The 23,723-nt window shown below is 40.5% G+C and overlaps 1 protein-coding gene across 2 annotated transcripts in view; it reads left to right on the top strand.

The window, feature by feature from the left end:
• The window catches only part of ctnnd2a (catenin (cadherin-associated protein), delta 2a), a 218,632-nt gene that overhangs the window by 146,884 nt on the left and 48,025 nt on the right, over window positions 1-23,723 (top strand). For both annotated transcript variants that reach the window (XM_084033107.1, XM_084033108.1), the window contains exons 13-15: window positions 331-463; window positions 10,513-10,726; window positions 21,045-21,231. In XM_084033107.1, the coding sequence (XP_083889233.1) occupies window positions 331-463; window positions 10,513-10,726; window positions 21,045-21,231 (534 nt within the window). The remainder of the gene's footprint in view (window positions 1-330; window positions 464-10,512; window positions 10,727-21,044; window positions 21,232-23,723) is intronic.

The following is a 23,723-nucleotide window of genomic DNA, read 5'->3' as shown; positions in this document are numbered from 1 at the left end:
GAAAGTATAAAACATAACTCACACCACTCACACTGCAGACAGGCACCGGCAGTGCTGTGCTGTGCAATTCTTCAAAATGTTACCTCTTTTTCTAAGTTATCTCAGAACTATTTCTGACGTGATGTTGAATCAACTGACTATAGAGAGTTGAGAGACCTTAAAAGACTCACAGAGTTGTTATCAAATAAAACACTGTAAATATAAGTCGTACAATATTTTCTTCATTTATGTATATATCGCTGGGTTTCTTGGGGGAAGCTGCTTTCAGGTAATCTCCCGTGTTTTGGTGAGATGTTGCGGCAATCAAAGTGTCTGTCTGTTTCTCTGCAGAGAGTTTGGGTGGAGAGATCCGGAGCTGCCAGAGGTGATCCAGATGTTACAGCACCAGTTCCCATCGGTGCAGTCCAACGCTGCAGCCTACCTACAGCATCTCTGTTTCGGAGACAACAAGATCAAAGCCGAGGTTTGTGTCTGCGTGTGTTGGTGTGTTTTCAGTGTTGTGTGAGGATCTGATTCGGATCAGAGTAGTAGAGAAGGGAATGATTGTAACTTTGATAACAAAAGCCGTAAAAAGATGTGTATATGGAGCCAAGTGAATACCTTCTTTGGATTTTTTTGCATTTTTTCTCCCCACAGTCGCTTTCAAGAAATGCTGCTTTAACTAACCAGTTCAACACTGACGGCCTGCATGATAAAGCTCGATGCAATCTCCATCCCTAAGCTGTGCCTTTGATTGAGCAGTATCTATAGTGGCAGTAAAGTTCAATTTACCCCAAAGTCACGGGTTTGTCTCTCAAAAGCAATTTTGAAGGGAAGCCCCTCTGGAACTCTCTAAAGTTTAAACCCTTTAATAAGACGAGCGCTGAGCTAAAACACATGCAGATGCACTCAAATCCAAACTCTCTGATACACAAGGTCTTTTATTTTTCTGCTCCTTCTAAAGGTCCCTAAATACACACCTCACCCCACCATATATCACCTTCAGATTCAATATAGCACTACATGAAGGCGAGGGCATCGGCAATTTTCTTTTTTCCTTTATGAAATGAATTTCAATAGAGTCGATCAATAGCTGCGACCTCAATGTGATTGCGGAAATGCTTATTGACACACAAATACAAAGAGACGAACATCAACATGATGTGCAAACTTCAAACAGAATAAAGAGTTAAAAGCTCAATATGCAAACTGAAAGAAAGGGGACAATATTTTAGTTTAACTATCAGGTAATTAAACAGAAATACACAGCTAATGATTCACAATGTACCCACCCTGGCTATTGATACGAGAATCGTAGATACGAATATGCAATCACGCTTACATACAGAAACATCACACTCCAGTCCACTCGTCCACGTAGCTCTGAAAGAAACCTAAGTGTCTGTGTCTTTTGTGATGGCTGTAATTGTTGAATGGAGGTCATCAACAATGGAGATTGGACAGTGGATGCTTCAGCCTGCCTCCATTAGTCTGTTTGATTATCTCCTTCAGGGATTGCTGAACACTTTTTACATAAATTAAATCTGGACGAGATATCAACAAGCCAAAATTGACGCTTGACATCACATCAAATAAAAGCAGGCTTTCGCATGCATACATCTACTTGCACACACTGCCACATTTGTATACACACACACATAACAGTTTTTAATGAAAAAATAAACGAATCACAAAGCCAGATACAGCATATTATTTTAAGATCCTTTTGTTGGGCTGAATCAAGATATTGTGTTTGTATATTGTCTTAAGAGTAATGTATTTGTTTTGTTTTGCATAAGAATATTATTTATTTTAAAGCCCCGTTACCCATGGAACAAGGCAGTGAACCCTTATCTGGAGTGTTTGCATTTGTTTTTCTCCATTATTATGGTGCTTCTGTTTTTTTCAGTTTTTTCTGAGTTTTCAGTATTTGCATTATTCTCGTCATGTCTGAGAGTGAAAACAATTCATCCGCGTCCCCTTCTTTGTTTCTGGTGTCAGTGTCTTTTATCATATTACATTTGATCGCCCATAATGCAGATGTGTGTATGTTTACTGTAGAGCCATCACTTTAATGATAGGGCACTTCTTGACTAGTTGACGTCTGTTTTTCCCTTTGTATCTTCCAGTATTCATTTAATTTAATGACAAAGGATATTTAAAAGAAAGTTCCAGAACAAAGTACAGATTTCATGGTTCTTCGTGAGGGAGTCTGGAATAGTAGAAGCTTACACTATTGTATGTGTACTCAAACATATGCAATAATGTAAGGAAATTATAATATCAATCAGAAGTGGCTCTCGGATTTTCTCATTTCCAATAATGTGTGACAAACACCCAAGTCAGGAAAAACCATTAAAATTGAACATTTGCAAATAACTTTATTCTATATGTTTTATTTAAATGTTTTCCCAAAGAAAAACTGTTCCAACCTGTAATCTTATGCCGCTGGGCAGCAGTGAATGACCAGTGGTCATGTGAAATGCAGGTTCTTTACACCGGAGAGAGAGAAGACTTCAAGATGTATAGCACCATTTTTATCAATATTCTTCACTATTGTGGCCCAATGGAGAAATGTTTTTTTTTTTTTGCATTTTTCTTTAATTCTTGTAAAATAAATCATCACAGAAATTGTCTGTGAAGATTCTCGATCATCCAGGTCACGGTAATCCATGAAAGCTTTATCGTAGGCAACTGCTTTAGTTTATGAAGGCTATCTAAAATCCTCACTACTCAGTTAGAACTGAAGGAACGTCTTTGATGAGAGAATAAACGTCTTCAAAAGCCTAAAGCAAGTCCAGCTGGCTACGATAAAGCATTCAAGGATTTATCAAATAAATGCTTTTGTATGGTGTTATGCTGCAGAAAATGTGTTTTTGAGTTATCCATACTTCTGGCCATGTTTGTGCTGTTTCCACAGATGTGCAGGATTTATACAGTAAATTGCAGTGAAAAACGAGACCTCTGTGAAACAAATATGACATGAGCCACCCTGAAACTGCTTTGGTTTCATTAAGATGACCAAAATTACAGAAAACTAAACACAAATCCCTTATGTCAATGGACTATTATTAGATCAAAGTCTTTTTAATTTATTTATGTAACATAAAGTGTTCATCCAAATATATTTAACATAAACCATTGGGCAAGTTCACAGTATCTTACTATTTGTCCCTATTAACTTTCATGTCAGTAGGCTGTGTTAAACTTTGCTTGACACAGCGGTTCAATCAGCCAATAGGAACGCATGAAGAAGGGAGGGTTATAGTTTCGGTTCAAATAGTGTTTTTTGTCATAAATGCGGTTATTTTTAAGTAATTAACATGCATTTTGGGTGCAGAGGAGAGTAGCTATTCTGTGACAGAAATACCATGGTAATATTGAACACCTTACACTTCCCATTTGGAAAAGTGTTAGGAGCATGACACATTGCTGTGTCAGATATAAAAATGGATGTCACACAACCTTCTCGCAATTGTTAATTTTCACATCATATTTTGTTCAAGATGTGATGTGATGGTGGTGAATATGCATGTCGTTGTCTGCGTCATTACTCAGGGAACGATATAAAAGCAGATTCTACAGAAGATTTTATGATAAAAATACTTTTTTTTTTATTGGCAGAGTAGAAATCTGAGGTTGTCTTCAAGGATGAGGATGTCCTCTGTACCTGGGAACACTTTACCTTTTCAGGGGTCACATGTTGCAGTTTTGTCCTGTTTAAGTTTCAAAGGTGTGTCTTGTTTAGAAAGATTCTCGACTTGCGTAGTTACCCACTGGAAACTGAGGCAAAACACAGCTTTTGAATTTGTATATAAGGTATTTATATTCATTATTTATGCATCAATGCTTTTTATTCCAAAACCAGCGATGTCATATAAACGATTTGAAAGCTACTCTTACAAAATAATAATTACCGCAAGATTGAATCAAATTATGGTAATTTAAAAGTGTGGCAGGTAATTATGTAGGTGAAATACTCTCTATATTTCCAGGATATTGAATAGTGACATCAATAGTTTTTCTTCTTCTAATTGGATCTGCAAGCAATAAGCTGTCGATTTCCATGATTTGACAGCTGCTTACTTAAAGCCCTCTTAGCGGTTCTATAGAGAAATGGTTAATCAGAGCTTTAAGTGGGTTATTTCTACAAAATACATAAACAACAGAAGCAGAGCAATAAAAACGTATGTCAGTTTTAATAATCTAATGAAACCAAAATATTGAATGTGTTTTTTGAACAAGAAGTTGGTCCTTGAATTGGCATATACAATCAAAACATAACACAACATTCCATAACACGATTCTAATGTGAGATGGGCCATCTTACTTACATGCATTATGAAATTAGATGGCAGATTTTTGTTATAAACACCAAAGACTAAATCGTTTTCAGCCAGACGGACACAGATGGCAGGGGACACACTGAGCAGCTAGACACAGCCACAACATGGCTGCTATTCGTCGCTAAAGAGATACTCTGCAGGGGCAAAAGGGGGGGGAGAGAGATGAGAGCTGAGATAAACAGAGGTGATAGAGAGGGATGGGGGAGAAACAGCCACGAGAAAGTACCACTTTCTGTTGTCTGGGATCAGGTGACGAGGATGCGGTCTTTGGTTCTCTGAAGTTTGGAGAAAGATGATGAAGCAGCAATTTGTCTCCGAATGTTGCAGAGTGCACGTGTGCTTGGATGAGGTGTGGTCTGTGACAATGTGTTAGTTCCTTTAAGGTCATGTCGTTTTTTTTTTTGTTTGCTTGTGCCATCACATATATCTGTAGCCAATCAGATGTAGCCAGAGAGAGAGCAGCAGCAGAGAAAGGAGAGAGTGTGATAGGGCACATGGAGGTCTGGCCTCAGCTCAGATTACAGTTGACCACAGACACACTTTGGCAAATTCATTTTCAGTGTCCTTTATAGCGCGTACACACACACACACACACATGTACACACACAGACAGATGCACACTTGCAAAGCGTTACCCGTTCTTCTCACACACAACGTACATCCTTACAGGCCTATTGGCACGTCACCAACACACAAGCCCACACACACCGTGTCAGAGCGTACAGTCACATCAGTAATTCATTTTGTGTAGCAGCCTTGTCGATATCCATTTATCCAACAGACCGATGGAAGGAAGAGGAACGTGCCCCCTGACTCCGTGTCACGCCACCAACCCCACCCTACCACGTCTCTCTTACACATATCCATTTTGTTTGGTTCACACCTCATGTATTACTTTCTGCCTCTACTGGTTTATTTTGTTATCAGCTACCTTACCTCAATTTCTCCTCCTCCCCCCTTTTTCTTATGGTATGAAATGTTTTTTTTTACAAACCTGCTTGATTATGCAGTAAAGTATGAACATTGGGATCTTACAGATAGTGGAGACTGGATCAGATCCTATGGCAGATAGAATTTGCACTTTAGAATTTGCACTTTATTCTTTGTTTTTAGAGACAACTCATGAGTGAAAATCTTGTTTGAGATTTTTGGACCGTGAACTGTGCAAACTGCAAACTGTGAATATCTGTTCAACAGGCATCAGCATAGCAGATGAGAAAGACACAGCGAATGATCCATAGGAAATACCATCATAATATTGCATGCTTCTACAATTCTACAATCATTTTCTACTCCGATCACAGTGTAAAATAGTGTGTGAGTGTAAAAATATTGTCTTTTTTCATGCCAATTCTCACCACTGGGAACAAGTTCTTTATATGTTTTTTTTTTTATATAAACGGGCAAATTACATGAAGAGAAAAGCCTTGCTTGTTTTTGTTGTTGTGCTTGTGTTTTGGTTGTTATCCCTTGCCTCTGGGTTTTCTTAACCTTCAGGTAACTATTATGTGTTTGTTCATTTGAAGATGGTTTGAAATTACTAACCCATTTACGTATAACTGTCAATAATGTGGTGCCATAAATCCCAGTTTAAATGGCTCTACGTCTGGATCAATATGTTGGTCTGAAACTACTGGGGGACCACCCACTTACCAACACACACACATGCTCACTCACACACTGGGATTATTAAACACTCTTCCTCTCCCCCACTGTGACGAGTAGTGGTTTTTGTTTTCTCTCTTGCCATGCTCTTCAAACAACAGAGCAGAGCCTCTAGTGAATTTTAAGTACATTTTCTCGGTTGGGGATCTCGCTGTTGATACTGCTGCAAAAATTAGCTGCATCCCTGCCTCAGAACAATATTAGGAAGCCATAGGTTAATGTCATGTTTGGCCCAGTTTTGAAGGCCCCGGAGGGAAATGTTAGCCTGGGGCCAAGAACTTAATTAGGTTAAAAGGTTCTTAAATGCCTGAGGCTAAACCGCAGGTAAAGGCAAAAGCCCTTGTATGTGTGTTTGTCTGCATGAGGTTGAAAGATGTGACACAAACTGTAGGTCGCTCACACCATGCAGGCAGTGAACTGTCTACGGCTGATTAACGCTGACGTTCCATATGTGATGGCTCCAACACACTTGTTAGGCTTCACGTGCCGCCGATCCACGTATGTGTGTCGCCCCGTTTGTCCCACTGCCAGCTTTTTACGCCGGCAGCGCGTCTGATTCCCACAATCCCAAGCTGTCACCACTGCTAACTGTTACCACGGCAATGCTGTCGCTATGGGTTACCAATAGCCGTGGCCGGTGCGGAACAGCGGGAGACAAAGACAAATCAATCTGCGCTTCTAATCTTCTTTACATGGAATAGAAGGAAAGGGCGCGGAGGTATTGGCAAGCCTTGTAGGTAGCTCCGGGGCAATACAAAGTAATAGCACTATGGCTTTTATGGAATAGCAGATTAACAGTGACACGAGCATAAAGAGGAGAGGGGAGCGGAGCAGGGATCGGTGCGGGGAGAAGGGGAGGGGGAGCAGAGGGGAGGACTGGAGGGCATAATAGGACAGCAAATCAGGTCGAGGAAATTGTGTGGCCAATGGGGCAAGGTTAGTTTGCCATTCATTGCATCCCTTAATCCATTTTAATTGAATAGATAAGCAAAGTCATTTTGCTCGATAAACTCCTGCTGTGTCATCAAACGCCTCCATCCTTCTCCCTGCCCTCCATCACTTTCTTGTGCTTCCTTTGCTCTCTCCACCTGGCCCACATTTTCATTTGTTTTCACTATGAATAAATCAAAGTTAAACTGCACTTGTAAACACGCATTCTGATGTGTGGATTTTTCTTCTTTGTTATTTTTCTCTCTTTTTTTTTTTTCTTGGCCACCTCATGCCAGATGTGTGAGGTTTCCACAGGAGCCAAAGCAATGAGTGCCAGGGATAATCACAGGGAAAGTCTCTTTATCGCACTTTACTGTCCCCGTCAAAGTGTCTGTACGGTACACTCCACCCATCTGGTGCTTCGTGATTAAACAGACACTAAGAATTGTTTTCTAGTACATGAACCCGATGTCCCAGGCAGGTTTGGGCGGAGAACATGCAGAAAAAAAGAGAAGAGGGTTTGATGTTAAGTGTGAAAAACTTTTCTTGGCGTTATCTGCATGACTAACTCTGCTTGTTGCAGTACTCCAGAGATTCAGTGGAAGCATGGAAGACAGGCTTTCACTTTTACTCTCTCCCGTTCTGAAGCACACACACGCACTAGTTGCTCTGTCCATGTTCGTATTAGTCTCCTGGTGATCACAGCAGCCTGTTTTTGGTGATTAGCACCGCACCCCTGTCGATCGGACTAAACACGGCTTGTTAAGCTCTTTGGACCCCTAAGGCCGGCGAAGATCCCTGTAGTGGGGAAGCAATGTGGGAGGGTTTAAAAAGTCCCAGCATAGGGAGGAAGGCAATACGTGTATCCCCGTGGTGGGAGGGTATTATGTGTAACACCGTAGGGGAAGGCATAATGTGCAACACCCGAGTGCCCTCATTGTGTTCCCTACTGGGCTAACAGCCCCGACTGCCTTGTGTTGTCTCACAGAATCAGGATATCATCATAAATCTGCACTGATTGGCTTGTTTCTTTGTGTGTCCTTGTGTGTGTATACCACATACAGTAATAATACAATACACAGAGAAGAGGTGGTTACATATGTACCGAGCAGGGACATCTCCAGAAAAGTGGCTGCACTTGTTGAAGTACCTTTAATATAAATATTTAATTCAATCGAAGTCAGGCATACATGTTTAAAACAAGTCGAGTCGAAGAGCAAGGAGGGTGTAAAAGATGCTTTCATAAGATATAGATGAAGATTATTCACATAGCCACAGGGTGTTAGCACCTTTCTTGACAATTTTCTTGACCTTTTTGGAAGTCATACCAGCCATGAGGCTTTCTCCAGTATTTTAATACGTTTCAGCATCTGCTTTTATTTGGTAAAAGCAAACCACAAAGAATGCATGATATTATTTTGTACTTTTAATCTGCAATCTGCCTGATAAACACACTCAATTGCCATTTAGTTTCACTTCAATCATTTTGAATCACTGAACAGATCTGATGTGCAGATGTCTGTCTAAGATTACCTGTACTAATCCAAACCTTTTACAAAGCATTTTTAAGTTCACAGTCATTCATAATCCTTCATATGTTCATAATCAGATGCAACAATTACAAAGTAAAACAATGTTCTGCAATTATATCTAGTGAAAGATCAAATTGTATTAATTGTTTTTAAACGTTGTAGCCTATCCTTAAAGGACTAAAGGGTAATTTATATATTCACAGTTGATGCGTGTTTCCGTTTAATTTCTTAATCTTTGTCTAAAACTGAGATTTATAACTATGATAATAAAACAGCTTTTTTTAAATGGCATTGAATTAAGATATGCAGAATCAGTTTCTAGCATGCTGTAGGTGTTTTGGATTTTTAATGTATTCTAAGATAGGAATCACATACACCTCTTTGGTTTCTGATATAATTCATCATCATTTTAATTATTTCCATTTTCATCGTAAATATTGTATAAATCCTAATTCGTGGTGGATGTTAAAAATGTTACAATATTGTTACATAAAGCAATTGGAACTTATTCATCTCTGTTAAGAAGCTGTTCTGCAACTTATTTGCCTTTTCATATTTAGTCAGGACCCTCATGCGGGCCGTTTTGCACTAGTTTCGCATTCATTCCGTTTAATCGCATATTATTTTAAATGCGTCTGCGTCATATTACACATCATTTGAAAGCTACGAGTCTCGCGTATCGAACAAAGTAAGCCGTTTTAGGCTCACGGAAAACACATCAAAAGCAAACACAGCATGTGTGCAAGGAGTGCACAGAAAAATAACAACAACAAGCCAAGCGTTCCCTACCTTTTCGAGCTGTCTGGAAGTCCAAAAACAACATGTAGCATGCTAATCCTTATATTCAGAGAAAGGTAAGAGTCCAACGAACAAAAGTAGCCACTTCGTTTAGTCCCACGAGCACGCTAACTCCGGCAGTCATCCATAACACGCCATGTGTTGACGTTGTGAGTTTCTGAACAAAATATTGTTTATAGCTAGTTATCGCTCTTCGATGACGGGCGAACAACAAAGCTTCGTATTTCCGTGTACGCCGGCTTCTTGGCGACAAAACAAGCCCCCTTCCACGATTCTGCGATCCGAATTGGCTGAACAATCTGTCCATCAAGAGAGCCAGTGCTTCACTGGCTCTCGGCTGACCAACCACGAGAACCCCCAGGCAGAGAGCCAATAGGCAGAGGAGTACATTTTTGACTGACAGGTTTTATAGCCAATAAGCTTACGATTCCAGCGGTATGTTACATGGGGGGAGGGGGCTTGAGGGTGAGAGCGCAGCAGCTCAGAAAGGTCAGACTGTGACCTGCAGATATGATAGTTATGCAGTGTCTCATTACAGAAGGCTGTTATGTAAAAAAACATTAAAACAATGTTGGTTTTATTAGTAGTAGTTGTAGAACTGGTGAAATAAACAACAAAAAAAAGTAGAATTATATACCTAAAAATACCCATAATCTCATCTGGAACACTTGTTCCAGATGCAGCTCCGTCTGACATTGCCCTTCAACACTGCACTTGCAAAGCTCATTTTTGGGTGTCTTTTTATCTACTTTCTACCAGTTTTTGGTCAGGCTTGTGGCTGTGGCTTCATTCAACTTTTAGGCCTATATATAAGAGCCACAGCTAACTTGTTTCATTCAAAAAGAAAAATAATTTAGGCGAGGCAAAAAAATTGCAATTTCCACTATGTTTGAGCTGCAGTAACTCAGTGTCAGTAACACTTAGAGTAAATCTGACACTTGCAGAAGAAAATTCAAAAGGTTATCTTTCAGGAATGCTCAGCTTTGGGCCTGTAGTCATAGGGGTTCAAAAACAGTAACCATTTTACTTTGGGTATGTCGTTTTCAGCCTTTTCTTCAAAAATAGGACGGCCATTCAAGAAGACAACACACACACACACACACACACACACACACACACACACACATACTGTACACACATGAGCAGCTACCTGTACAGACAACTGTTGACCACATACATTCCTCTGTTGACGGAGTGTGCACTATGGGAAGGTCGTTATATAAAAAAAAATTTACATTGATATGGTTTCTTTTGATGCTCAGATCCGCAGACAGGGAGGCATCCAGCTGCTGGTGGACCTGCTGGACCACAGGATGAGTGAGGTTCACCGTAGCGCCTGCGGAGCCCTGAGGAACCTGGTGTACGGCAAGGCCAACGATGAGAACAAAGTGGCTCTGAAGAACTGCGGTGGGATTCCTGCGTTGGTCCGCCTGCTGAGAAAGACGGGAGATGTGGAAATCAGAGAGCTGGTCACAGGTACGGTAGCCGTGGCAAACTAGCACCTCACCTCACTTGCATATATATTTATATCATTGGTAGCTGCAGTTATTCTTCAGGAAGACTCTTCTTCTATGTGTGTGTGTGTGTGTGTGTGTGTGTGTGTGTGTGTGTGTGTGTGTGTCTAATGCACATGTGGACGGAATTATATAGGAGGATCAGTCAAGCTGCCATGCCCTCACAAATTCACCAAATTAGCGTCATTTTATTCACTTATATTGCAAGAATGTTTCAGACGGAGAAAGAAAAATGATGTTTCTGTCTTTTTTTGTTTCGCTTGCTAGTTGATTTCATGTGTTTATCTAATTGTGCTTATACTTCTTATTCGGTGAATTTTTATAGACGACTGCTTCATTGATTACTCTGTTTAGTTTAATTCAAAACCTCAAACTTGAATACTTACATTCTCGCACTCACATGCCGGAGGCAGACACACGTACCAGCGAGAAGCACACACTTTTAAAAACACGTAGCTGCATTATATTCAAGTTTCATCTGGCCTTGACAGCTCGTAGTTGTTTTTAGCTGAGTGGTTTTACAACTTAGAGAATTTATACATTGAAATTTCACTGAAAGGATGTTCTTCACAAAGCGTTTCTTTTCACGATGAGGAAACCAAGGCTGTACTTCTCTTGCTCCTTCAGATGCCAAACTATTTAACGTTTATCCACCTCAATGATATTTTACATTCAATCACAGTTCTCAACAGGCAAATAGGGCTGTAAGTCCTAACTTCTGGAAATAGGAAGCAGCGAGACAGTCAATACTTTCTTTTAAACGTAATTTAACAAGTGTTTTGTTACATGTCCTCTCTTTCAACTGTTTGAGTTGTTATTCAGTAAAAGTTTGGCTCTGTGTGGTTTTTTTTTTGCGTGGGCGCCTGCCTCTGATCACAAAAAAATGTGAGTGAAGCATTCAAGTTGCCACCAGCAAGTGTGGTGTATTTACAATCACTGGTCAAAGTTGTCTTAACCTGGAGGGCATGAGCAGTTCAACTTAGCCAGTACACTTGAGATACACACACACACACACACACACACACACACAGCAGTGCATACACCCACACACACACAAACTTAGGGATGCATACACACACTCAGATGTACTCTTTGTGGAGAGGGAGGCTTACACGTATGTGGGTAAAAGATGTATGGATTAAATTTGAACACCCACCTAAACAAACAGACATTCCACGAGCTGATATAATTTGATCTACATTCCTCCCAAAAAGTATTTTGCAAAATGCCTCGTACTAAGAATTTAATATTCTACTAGAGGCCCTTTAGTACACCAACGCATGCACTGCATCGCTCTCTGCTGAACGCAGACGCACAGATGTTCACACTCACACACTTGCAGTACTCCACCTCCAGCATATGTGTAATCTAAACGTTCAGCTACAGTTATTTCCCAGCATGACATTGGCTCGACAGCCTCAGGACAGGTAATAATGATGAACCGCAGTGTGTGTGTGTGTGTGTGTGTGTGTGTGTGTGTGTGTATGGCCATACTGTATGTGTCAGAGGATTCAGTCTAAAGGTCAGAATCTGTGATACCTATGAAGTAACTCAAGCAATAACGAGCATCTCAGACATACAGAAGTGGGATAAATACGAGTTTGCTGTGATTTAAATGAAGCGGTGACCTGCGTTGGGAGCATGTAGCTCCCATGACAAAACAGGGGAGAGACGCTTCTTGTCTCACATCTTCTCTCCTCTTTTGTCATTTCTCCTACTTTCCTTCTTTCCTCCCTCTCCTCTTCACACCTTTCATCCTTCCCTCTCTTTTATCCGCAAGCATTCTGCCCTTCTTTGCGGTTCGGTGTCCTGCATCACACTGAGCTGGAACCGCGTGTATCTTCACTTGTATCACCATTGTTTCCCGCTCTTTGCTCAGACAAAATCCCACTTTTGTTGCACCAGGTTAGTTCTGAGATAAGAGAGCACGTACAAGAGGATTGGACATTCCCAGATAAAGTGTAATCACGCTCATTCACTCATGTACACACAGATATAGGTTCAAACAGAAACACACACAAAAGCACACATGCGCACTCTCGCACACAAAGAGCGTAGAGATAAAGTCGATGGGGCCCCTTCATGTTCAATTTGACTTCTGACCCCATTTTTTCTCAGCGGGACGAAGTTCGTCTTCAAACACACACACACACACACACACACACACACACACACACACACACACACACACTCAAACGTTCATCCCCAGACACATACTCATAGGTCACTCACTCTCGGAGGAGAAGAAGACCCGGCGCATTGCAACAATGACAGCCAGAAGTTTTGTCACCTAAATACTGACACACTAACATTAGAGAACGTTGGACAGAAAAATGAATAAATAAAAATGTTGCATGTAGTAGAGGACAGATTGGAGAAACTGTTTATATCCCCTTTAGCAGGCTGGCAGTGAATCAGCGTCATGCATGACTTCACCCTATTGTCTCTTTACTCTGGTTCTTTGAATTGAATGAATTTGAATCCCACATTTCAATTGCTGCCATGTCAGTACAGCTATATTTTGAAGTCTCTCTTAATTCGCCTCATAGAACACCTTGCTGGAGCTCTAATTCACCACTTTAAAATGTGTCATAATTACTCTGTAATTCTATTAGCAGTACAAAAAGATTTTTATGCTACATTGGCATTTGACACAGTTAAAATAAAATGTAATCATTTTTATTCTCCAACTTAGAAATATGAAGTACCGTTGTGTTAAAACAGAGAGATAAAACAACACCTCCCATGTCCAACCCAAACTCTCAGAATGAGAAAGAGAAGAAACATACTTACAAAATAAAATAATTATGATGCAGACAAAAAGTCAATAAAAATAAACAAGAACATAAAATAGGGAGGTGCGTCAAACAAAAAGCTTGCAGACTTAAAATGGATGGTGATGGAGTGTGGGTATAATAATAATGATAATAATAATGATAATAATAATGTAATAATAATAATAATAATATAGCACGCTTTTAAAATACAAACAAATAGAAGGTAAAACTACACAAAGCAAACACAAAAGAACCATCCATTTTAAGGGTTGAAATAGGATCAATAAAACAATGAATAAAACATTTCAAACCAAAGTTCAAAAGTAAATAAAAGTAGAGGCAAGATTAGAGGCAGGCTACCACCTTTTGAAGAAATTTGGTAGACATTTCACCATTTCTGATGAAAAGACATCAGATCATTTCTCCAGGAAATGTGTTCGCGGGCAGACCTGAATATGTAGCATGTGTGCACAGTGCACAGTGATACAGTGCTTCCATTGTATTGGCATGGTCTCCGTCTCAAATGAACTTTAGACCATAACCAGAAATGACACACTTTGCTATGACAAAGCTCTGCAAAACAAAAGGCAGACAAAAGTCAAGTTAAAAATAGTTCTCCACATAGCCGACTACAGCGAGCTGATTTGAATGGTTGGTATTTGTTGGCCTCCTTGGACAGGTTGTAAAGCAGTTTCCAGCTTGAGCTATCAGTTGGTTTGGCCACAATTTGTTTTGTTTGAAAAGATATTTAGAAGAGAATCGTCTCGGTGGGGGGAAAAAGCAGTTGAAAGATGTTTGATTGAGATCTGTGTACTGACTGGAAAGCAAAAGGCAAGACAAATGTTGAATTGAATTCAATTTCCCCTCGTCTCACATCTGTAATCCAAGGGCTGTTGGAATGAAACTCTCTGAAAGTGCTTTGGATTGTAGAAGAGCAGCTACCAGATGAGCCTGTGTGTAGGAACTCAGGCCAGTTTTGCAAATACTATGACAATGTCTATATATAACAAACCACAATTAACCCAGAATTAAGAGGATAGTTTCCGTCTGTAGTCCCTGGCCAGGTGTGAAGTTGTCTCATATTCAAGAAACAAATGTGAATCATGTTTCTTTCTCATTGTTTTCTCCTTCCTTGTCTTTTTCCTGGCCTCCCATCCCTTTGTCTGTCATTTGTCTTTATGATTGACACTAGTGCAGTATACTGTAGGGCATCAAGGCTGGTGCTGCTGTTGGCATCATAAAACTGGCTTCTAGTCAACACCCAGTGACCCCACAGCACTTGTGTACAGTGTTTCAGTGATGTGAGGCCTAATTCATTGTGATACAACCTGCCCTGGCCCATTTCTCCACCTTGGCCCATTTCTCCACCTCCATCTTTTTAGCATACATTTTAACTTGGTTCTCCTATTCAGTAGTTTTATTTTCATACGCCTCAGGGTTTTTGTTTTTTATTATAGTTCTTTTTTCTTATGTCTCCAAAAATTATAGAAACATTTTATTTTTATTTATATACACTAGCTGGTTAGAGGTCAGGTTCAGCCGCAGAGCAGCCTCTCTGGAGCTTTTAGGAATTCAGGGGCAAATTCACCAAAATATTGGCGGCCTCTACAGCTGCTAACCTTGCTTTACATATATATAAAACCTTATTAGCTCCTTTGCAGTGATATATACCAAGTAGACATTGTATCTAAAATGCTAAATTAGATTCCTCTCAAAGCTTGACCTTCATTACTAATTGGTGTCTAAATGATTTGAAAGCAAGCAAATAGCAGTTGGTGAGGTCCATCAGGGGCAGTGGTGCATGCTCAAAATACATCAATAGACACAATCTTCAACTGCTGGACTCAAAAAAGTGGTTGTGCTTGAGTCATAACAAATCAACCTCCTCATTACTACCTCTGTAGTGTCAGCTCCAAAGCACTTCCATATTCCCTGTGATTAAAGAATCTGTTTAGGTCTGGGGAAATGAGACAGGGCATACCTTTTTTTTTTTTGTATGACCGGAAAAACCTTCCCTCAACAATTTACCCTATCTCCCTGTCTGTTCTGAGGTTTAAATATAGACGAGCTTTATTGGCTCCCTTGGTCTAGGCATGAGGTAGATAGGGCGAAGTCAAGGCTTCCGGGCCTGTCAGTCAAAGTCTGGTCGATGCAGAGGCTTTGGGTGTCAATAGGAGATGCTATCCTTACTCGTGGGCTCACCTTGAAGCAGTGGACCATGGCATAACCCTGCTGCTGCAGCTGCTGCTGCTGTCTGCTCTGAAATGTGAGTTGGGCTGAAAGCAACAGCTGAGGAACGTCTTCAAAATGCAGGCATTTGTGCAAAAATCTTCAACGTATAATTCTTATTTTTTATTATATATATTATTATATATTTAGTAGAGACTTAGAGGCTTCAAAACATCAAGAAGCAAAGGAAGTGAACAGTATGTACACTTCTGTTCCTGCAATCTGATGATTTAAGAAACAAACAAACACAGTGAAATAGTACTGTTGCCCATCATAACTGGAAAATGATTCACTTTGCCTTCTTTAACTATAATGCATGAATCCCCGCTGTGTGATGTCCAAATCTCCATGACCCCGCTACTGCTATTTCCCAAAGCCATTTTAATTGAAGCCAAAGCGCGTAACCTTTCGACCTTCTGCAACTGGCTGCTACTACGTTATTAAATTGTTAGTGTCCTGCAGTATTCTCTGTGGGAGGCCCTGGTTGGAACGACGCCCCCAGCATAATGCAGTGACAATTTACCCCCAAAACAGGACTTGGTCTAGTGCTGAAAAATGATTTCCACAAGCCAACAGCAGCTTTGAAAGTTGGATGACCCTTGGGTTGTTAACATGCCTATGATGTTATCCAAAATCAAAATTTCCCTTTTTTATTTTATTTTCACAGACGACATTAGCTATGTAATTTGTCGTCTTTACTCATCACCAGGTTCTGACCCCGCGGCTAACTAATTCACACAGTCGCACAGATGAAGGCTGTTTAATAAAACATTGCCACTTGAGGCCTAGCAGGCCTCACTCTCCCCTTACAAGTCACACTCTCATTTATTCATGAATTCATGCAATCATCTCTCCCATTTACCCCCAAACCACCCTGCTCCTAAAAACTGTCCTTCAAGCATCTGAGGGGAACTCGTCAGAAGAGGAAGGGAAAGAGAGAGACAGGGGGAGAGGACGGCAAGGCGCACATACACACACACACACACACACAAAGGCTGTAGCTTGATGTCATTGAATGTTGGTCACCTGATGTTACACTCATGAGGACAGTGGGCTTAGCGAAGCATTTAAGATCTATGTTTCTAGAGCGGGAACATCTGTGTGTATGTGTGTGTGTGTGTGTGTGTGTGTGTGTGTGTGTGTGTGTGTGTGTGTGTGTGTGTGTGTGTGTTTCAACCTTGAATTTGGCCACTGCGAGACAGTGGCAGACACAATGTCCTTGCCCCAGAAAACAGTGAGAAGACTATTCCTTTGTGTTTCTTACTTCCTCCTTTACACCCTCCCCTCCTGTGTGTGTGGGGGGGGGATGGTCGTGTGTGTTTGTTGTGTGTAAGACAGGTTATCGTCATCAGAGGCAACGCTGTTTTAACGTGATTGCAATCACACACTGCCAACACACACCACTTGAGAAATAGACTGACACAGGAAGAAAGAGAGGAAGAGATGTTTGAAAGCACTGAGTTCTATAAGTGAAGTGCTTTGCCCAAAATGCATGGCGCTGGGTGTAATCTGTGTGTGTGCGTGTGTGTGTGTGTGTGTGTGTGTGTGTGTGTGTGGGAGAGAGAGAGTGTTTGTTGATGTTTGAGCTGCTACCTTGGTTTTGAAAAGATCCCATGAGAGGAGAGAGATTGAGAGGAATGGAGAAGAGAGTCGAGATGTGAAACAAAAGGCTGATTAGTGAAAGTAAAGGCAAATGTTGCCACTTTCCCAAATACACACACACACACACACACACACACACACACACACACTCACACTCACACTCACACATACAGCGTATGAGTGTGAACACTTGATTGCTGACAAACAGCATACAAGGTCATCATTTTTTTGTCTTTTTGTCTTCCATCTTTTTCACTCCCTCTTTGACTCCCATTAATTTTCCTTTGGTTTCCTCTTTCATGTTTGTTTTTTTCTCACAGATGTTGCACTTTTAGCTTCCACATAAGAGATACCAGGAAACATAGAGATATCCTGATATGTTTGCATTTATTTCAGATTAACAAAATGCCAGAATTAGCTGTGAGGCTCGTTTTCATCCATGGGCCAGGTGTGAAGTTGGCAGCCTATTCAGAAAAACAATTAGAAACTAACACTAACGTTGCATTTTGTTGTGTAACCTTTAACTTCCCTTCCTTGTCTTTTTCCTGGCCTCCCATCCCTTTGTCTGGCATTTGCTGTTGGCTTCATAAAACTGGCTTCTAGTCAACACCCATTGACTCCACAACACTTGTGGACAGTGTTTCAGTGATGTGAGGCTTAATTCATTGTGACACAGCCCTGGCCCATTTCTCCTCCACTCTCTTTTTAGCATACATTTTAATTTGGTTCTCTTATGCAGAGTTGAACACATTCAGTAGTTTTATTTTCAGATGCCTCAGGTTTTTGTTTTTTATTATTATAGTTTTTTTTCTTATGTTTTCAAAAATTATAGAAATATTTTATTTTTGTATTATTGTTTTTTTTGTTTTTGTTTTTTGTTTTTTTTACAGAGGTCAGGTTTTGCCACAGAGCAGCCTCCCTGGAGCTTTTAGGAATTCAGGGACACATTTACAAAAACATTGGTAGCTTCTGCAGCTGCTAAACCTGCACAAATAAGACAAAAAGAAGCAAAGGGTGAATGCGCTCGAAGTGCACCACCAAGCACATCGCATCTCAGTGCTCCTGTGTTATTTGCAATGTTTAAATTAGATAATAAGTATTCATTTGGCACAGAATTGGCCCCTTTCTATGGAAATGAGCCTCTTTGTAAAATCAGTCCAATTCACAAAAGATCAGCCTTAATAGTGGTTACAATGAAATTATTAGCGTCTTAAGAGAGTTGGTGGTAGCTGAAGCACATTTAGACTATAAGGGGTGTCATGCCCAGACTTTCCAGTGATCATGGAAGCAGTGATTGTAGCCAGGCATAGTCATAACAACTCATTTATTTTGGGATGCAAGGACGGTAGTGTCATGAAAAATAAATGAATATCGCTTCCCTACATGTCATTTCTGAAAATACACAAGGAGAAAAAAAAATATAAGGTTATTATTAAAGCCACTAAACACATGATTCCTTCCCCCTGCAATTGTAATCAGCTGCAAAACTCTGCTGTGCCTCTGCTGTAACATCATTAGCGCATTATCTCTCCTGAATTGGACCCTGAGATGGGGCGGACAGCGGTTAGCAGTCATGCACAGTTCACGGTGCCGTCAGTGGCAGCGATCCATTCTTTGCCAATTCGACCCGTCAGTGTCCTGCCTCAAATGGTGTCGTTTCAGGTGACGGACAGCATTCATAATCCCCACTGTGCACTCCGTTTCATTTACATTCACATCTAACAAGTAATTAGATTGGGCACATTGTGTGGTGGACGGCACATCCTTTAGCCGACTGACAGCCTCTCTGAACACGGACCATTGCGTGCAGAGCACTTAGTGTCTGGAGTTGTGACCATATTCTATTTGTGTGGTAACTGCGAATAAGTGACATCTGTCAACTGGGACCTGGGACATCTGGAGTCTGACACCAAATACATGAGAGATGGTGACCTTCAACACCGCGGCTTTTTATAGTTTGTCATATTAAAAAACGAGTCGCATGTCCCCGCCGTCGTCTCAATCTGTTCCTGTCTCCCTAAACCATCACTCAGCTCCTCCAGCTCTCTTCCCCACTCATTAATTTTCTATTTCCATGTCTTTCATCTCTGTCACCCTCTGTTTCACACATTTGTGTCTTATTGGTTGTAACTATATCAGTTTTTTGTATCTCTTGCCCTCTCGGTAGGGTTGACCAGCGCAAGCAGCAGGGACTAATTAACATATGTAGAATGGGAGAATACTGATGAAGCCTGTGTGTGTGTGTGTGTGTGTGTGTGTGTGTGTGTGTGTGTGTGTGTGTGTGTGTGTGTGTGTGTGTGTGTGTGGTTCTAGTGTGTCACAGCTAACCAACAAGGCTAGTGCTGTCACCCGTCTGCGCAGAGGCATCTGGTATTCCATCTGACAAGAAGAAGGAAAATGCTTGTGTGTGTGTGTGTGTGTGTGTGTGTGTGTGTGTGTGTGTGTGTGTGTGTGTGTGTGTGTGTGTGTGTGTGTGTGTGTGTGTGTGTGCACACACTGTATGTGATTACAGTGACATGCATGTGACTGCGTGTACAGTATGTTTGTCCTTGCAGGTGATTGAGAGTATCCTTGCGTACACACAAACTTGCAAGTTTTTCTGCCAACTCATGTGCGTCCGGCTGCAGACGTCGACTGTATATCTCTGCATCTGCTTAGGGTGTGTTTGTGTATATAAACTGCGCTTGTGTTCATGCGATACATTATGCAGTTGCTGGACAGTTGGCATTCTGCCTGGACCAACAAATGAATTAATTTCCTTAGATATCACAAGTTATACGTTAGATTGTAGAGTCCACAATAAAAGAGTGTGCGGCATTCTCAAAAGGAGTCATTTTTGTGGGTTGTTCTGGTGCAGCAAAAAAAAGATCTGGCTGATATTAGTACAAGTAAGCAGAAGGTTAAAAAGTTTTGGCTTGTTTTGAATTTTTAAACCTCAAATCAGAAGGAGAGACTCAAACAACACTGACCTTATGAATAACAACCATGTGTTTCCATCGCTGACAGGTTAATGGAACCGTTATTTGCTTTAAAATGTCATAAAATATATGGGTGTGAATGACATGTGGAAAGCTGACAGAGAGAAGGAAGAGATGAAAAAGCAAAGTGGAAAAGTGAACACAGATTTTACAGGAGCATTTTAACGGAAATATTGTTAAAAAGGCATTCATCATGCTGTGCACTGTGGGGGATGATCTGAAATGAATAACATGACTATATCATGAAGGTTATTTTCTTTCAAATAGGTATAATAGTCCTGGTTTATCTGCATTATAAGCATTGTTGCCAGCACATTTAAATTGTCATACGGCAGAATAGTAGAGGTGTTTTTGTCTTGTGATGAGTTTCACATGCTTAATAATTATGTTGCCAGAACAAACAAAGACTGGGTTTATACTTTATGGGCATTATTTGGAAAATAATAATCCTCTGTTGGCAAATGAAAATGAACAGTCTTGACTGATGACTAATGCAATGAATTCACTATTTTTCATTGTGAAAATGAGCCGGTACATCAATTAATCGTTAACTGCATAACTTTGGTTCATCAATAACACTTGTTTTAATTTTGATGATAAACTAATGCACATAGAGCTATGTTATTAAACTGTGTGCTTGTTCTTTCTCTCTCTCTCTCTGGGTGTGTGTGTGTGTGTGTGTGTGTGTGCGCAGGTGTGTTATGGAACCTCTCGTCGTGTGACGCTCTCAAGATGCCAATCATCCAGGACGCCCTGGCCGTTCTGACCAATAGCGTCATCATACCGCACTCTAACTGGGACTCCTCCCCCAATCACCATGATGACCGCAAGCTCCATCTTCATACCTCGCAGGTGCTGCGCAATGCTACTGGGTGTCTCAGGTAAAAACACCACACGCCCACGCACACTTCTCATTTCTGAGAATACACCAACGTGCTACAACTGTTGGCAAAACTGCATGTGTTTCCACTTTCTTTGGCTTCTTGTGTTTCTTTCTCTCGGAGATTTGCTGCAACAAGACAACTTTATTGTGTTTCTTCTCTTGAATGTTTGCTGGTGCTTTGTGCTTATAGATGCATATATTCAGAAACTATTAATGCAGTCTTTCTCTCCCTTTCTTCCCTCGCACTTGTTCCCTCTCCCTCCCTCCCTCTTGCTCTCTCTCTCTCTCTCTCTCTCTCTCTCTCTCTCTCTCTCTCTCTCTCTCTCACTAACTTCTGCTGGTAACCATAGCAACTCCTCCAATTATATGAGTCCTTTGTGTGTCAAGACTTTGTTTTTGATGCATTGTGCTGTATGTTCCTCAGTTGCTGAAGCCTGAAATAATGAAGGACATCTTACAGTTTTGTAGAAATTGGAGAACAATTATTGCTGATCATCTTTTAAAATGGAATATTACATATTTAAAAGTTTTTACAGTTTGCATCCAGACGGGCAAGCCTCTTTGGTTTGTTACTTGCAGCGATACCTAATGTTGTTTCAGTCATACTGAAAGTGCACCTGCTAGTTTTAACTGCATGCAGAACTCAAAAGACTGAGTCAGAAGTCCAGACTACCAAACTAATCCCCGTAATTAATTTTCGAGTTCACCTAAGTAGCTCTTTGATTGGACCAACACTTCAGTCCTTTCTTAATTCCAAAATTGAAAAATCAACATGATATTTTTCCCATGTTTGACTTTAAACCAAAGCTCCAAATTATGAAAATTGAACCTTTGTACAAAACATGCACATTGCTACAGCATGTGTGTATTTCACTTGAATGCCATTAGCACAGAAAAGGAGCTCTGGCTGTTGATCCTATACAACAACGATTGTTCAACCATGTACATGCACTCTCACACCAACTCCACAGAGGGTTGAAACGCTTTAGAAAAAAACCTCCATGTCCACTTGGCTGTCTCTCTTTGAGCTGTGCACTCAATCAACCACCAGCAGCCTCTGGATTAAACCTCGCCCCACTCGCTTTGCAGAGCTCCTCTCAAGCTGTTTGGAATGCTTATCTCCCGTTATTGAATGTCTATCGAAAGCATTTCAAAGCCATTCTGAAGATGGTACAAACAGGTTTTTCTATGTAATTCCCATTCATTTGTGTACAAGGTGCTACAGCGTGCGTACGCAATCAACATACCAAAGAAAAGGTTTCCGGTTGCTCTGATAATTATTCCATGTGTGATCATTCTAAAAGTGAATACCAGCTTTCATAACCATCTTCCCAAACATCCAACATGTGTAATTATGAATGTTTGCACGCTTCTAGTTCTGAATTCCTTTCAGTCAGAATTCTGGATGATGAATCAAATATATAAATCTCCCGTCAGTCAGTGGGAAGCGATCTCACTCCAGCGCTTCTTCTTTTAAAAGACTATAATCTGTATTCATTGTTATTCATTTCAACATAGCTTTTGTACATTTGTGTACTTCACCTCAGAGGACCTACTGTATTGTGAGGTGCACCGCCAATATTCTACATTTTTAAACAGGAATTGCAGTGCCAGGTATGTTACTTGGATGTAATTAAATAAGCGTTTTGAAGTTAAAAGGCCAGTTTAGCTTTTTTTTGTTACAAACCTCTGGGCTTTTGTTGTCAGCAGTCTAATGGAACAGCACAGGAACTGTCATGGGGCCTGTGGAACGGGACGACATGATTATGCACAATAACTCAATATCACAAACACCTGTACAAATGTAATTCAGTTCACTAATAGCTGTGCGTTTGCAATAAATATTACATTGGGGAGAGCTGTAATGCTGGGATCCGTCGGTGCTGATTTAACTCTGGTGTTTTGTTGGCTGTTTTGCATCATTGCATTTGCATTTGGGTTGCATTTTATCGTTAACTGTAACAAATATTTGTCCCACCTGTGTGTGCAGGGGAATGACTACAGGGGATTGAGAGGAAAGGTTATTACTCCTGAAATATCAAAAAATGTATTTGCCGTTTTTAAAATCTTGAGAATAATTCTGGGTGTATATAAGATACTTGCAAGGGTAAATAACATAGATGATTGTGATTATGAAGTTGTTCTTTTGTGTAATATCAATTAAGTATATCCTTATTTGCAGTTGGAGTTTTGTTTATTTAAGCACCATTTTCTGAAAACAAACAGCAACACATGGAATTTTCTTTGAATATTTTTGCTGTTAAAAAAAAATGAGCTGAAAGGGTTCTTCATTACACGTCATAGTAATCCCTGCAGTAAGTATTTGGCACCTTTTGGAAGTGGCTTAGTGTCATTCATGACACCAGAAGAAGTGTAGGTGAATGTAAAGGTTTAGTTCACCAAATCACACAAATTTTTTTCCCCAATGTAAGCCCTGTTGAAAGATTTCTTTTGAGATTTTTGAGTTTCTTTACATATCACAAATTACAT

The sequence above is a fragment of the Eutrigla gurnardus genome (assembly GCF_963514095.1).
Source record: "Eutrigla gurnardus genome assembly, chromosome: 18".
Lineage (NCBI taxonomy): Eukaryota > Metazoa > Chordata > Actinopteri > Perciformes > Triglidae > Eutrigla > Eutrigla gurnardus.
This window is presented reverse-complemented; position numbering and strand designations above follow the sequence as displayed.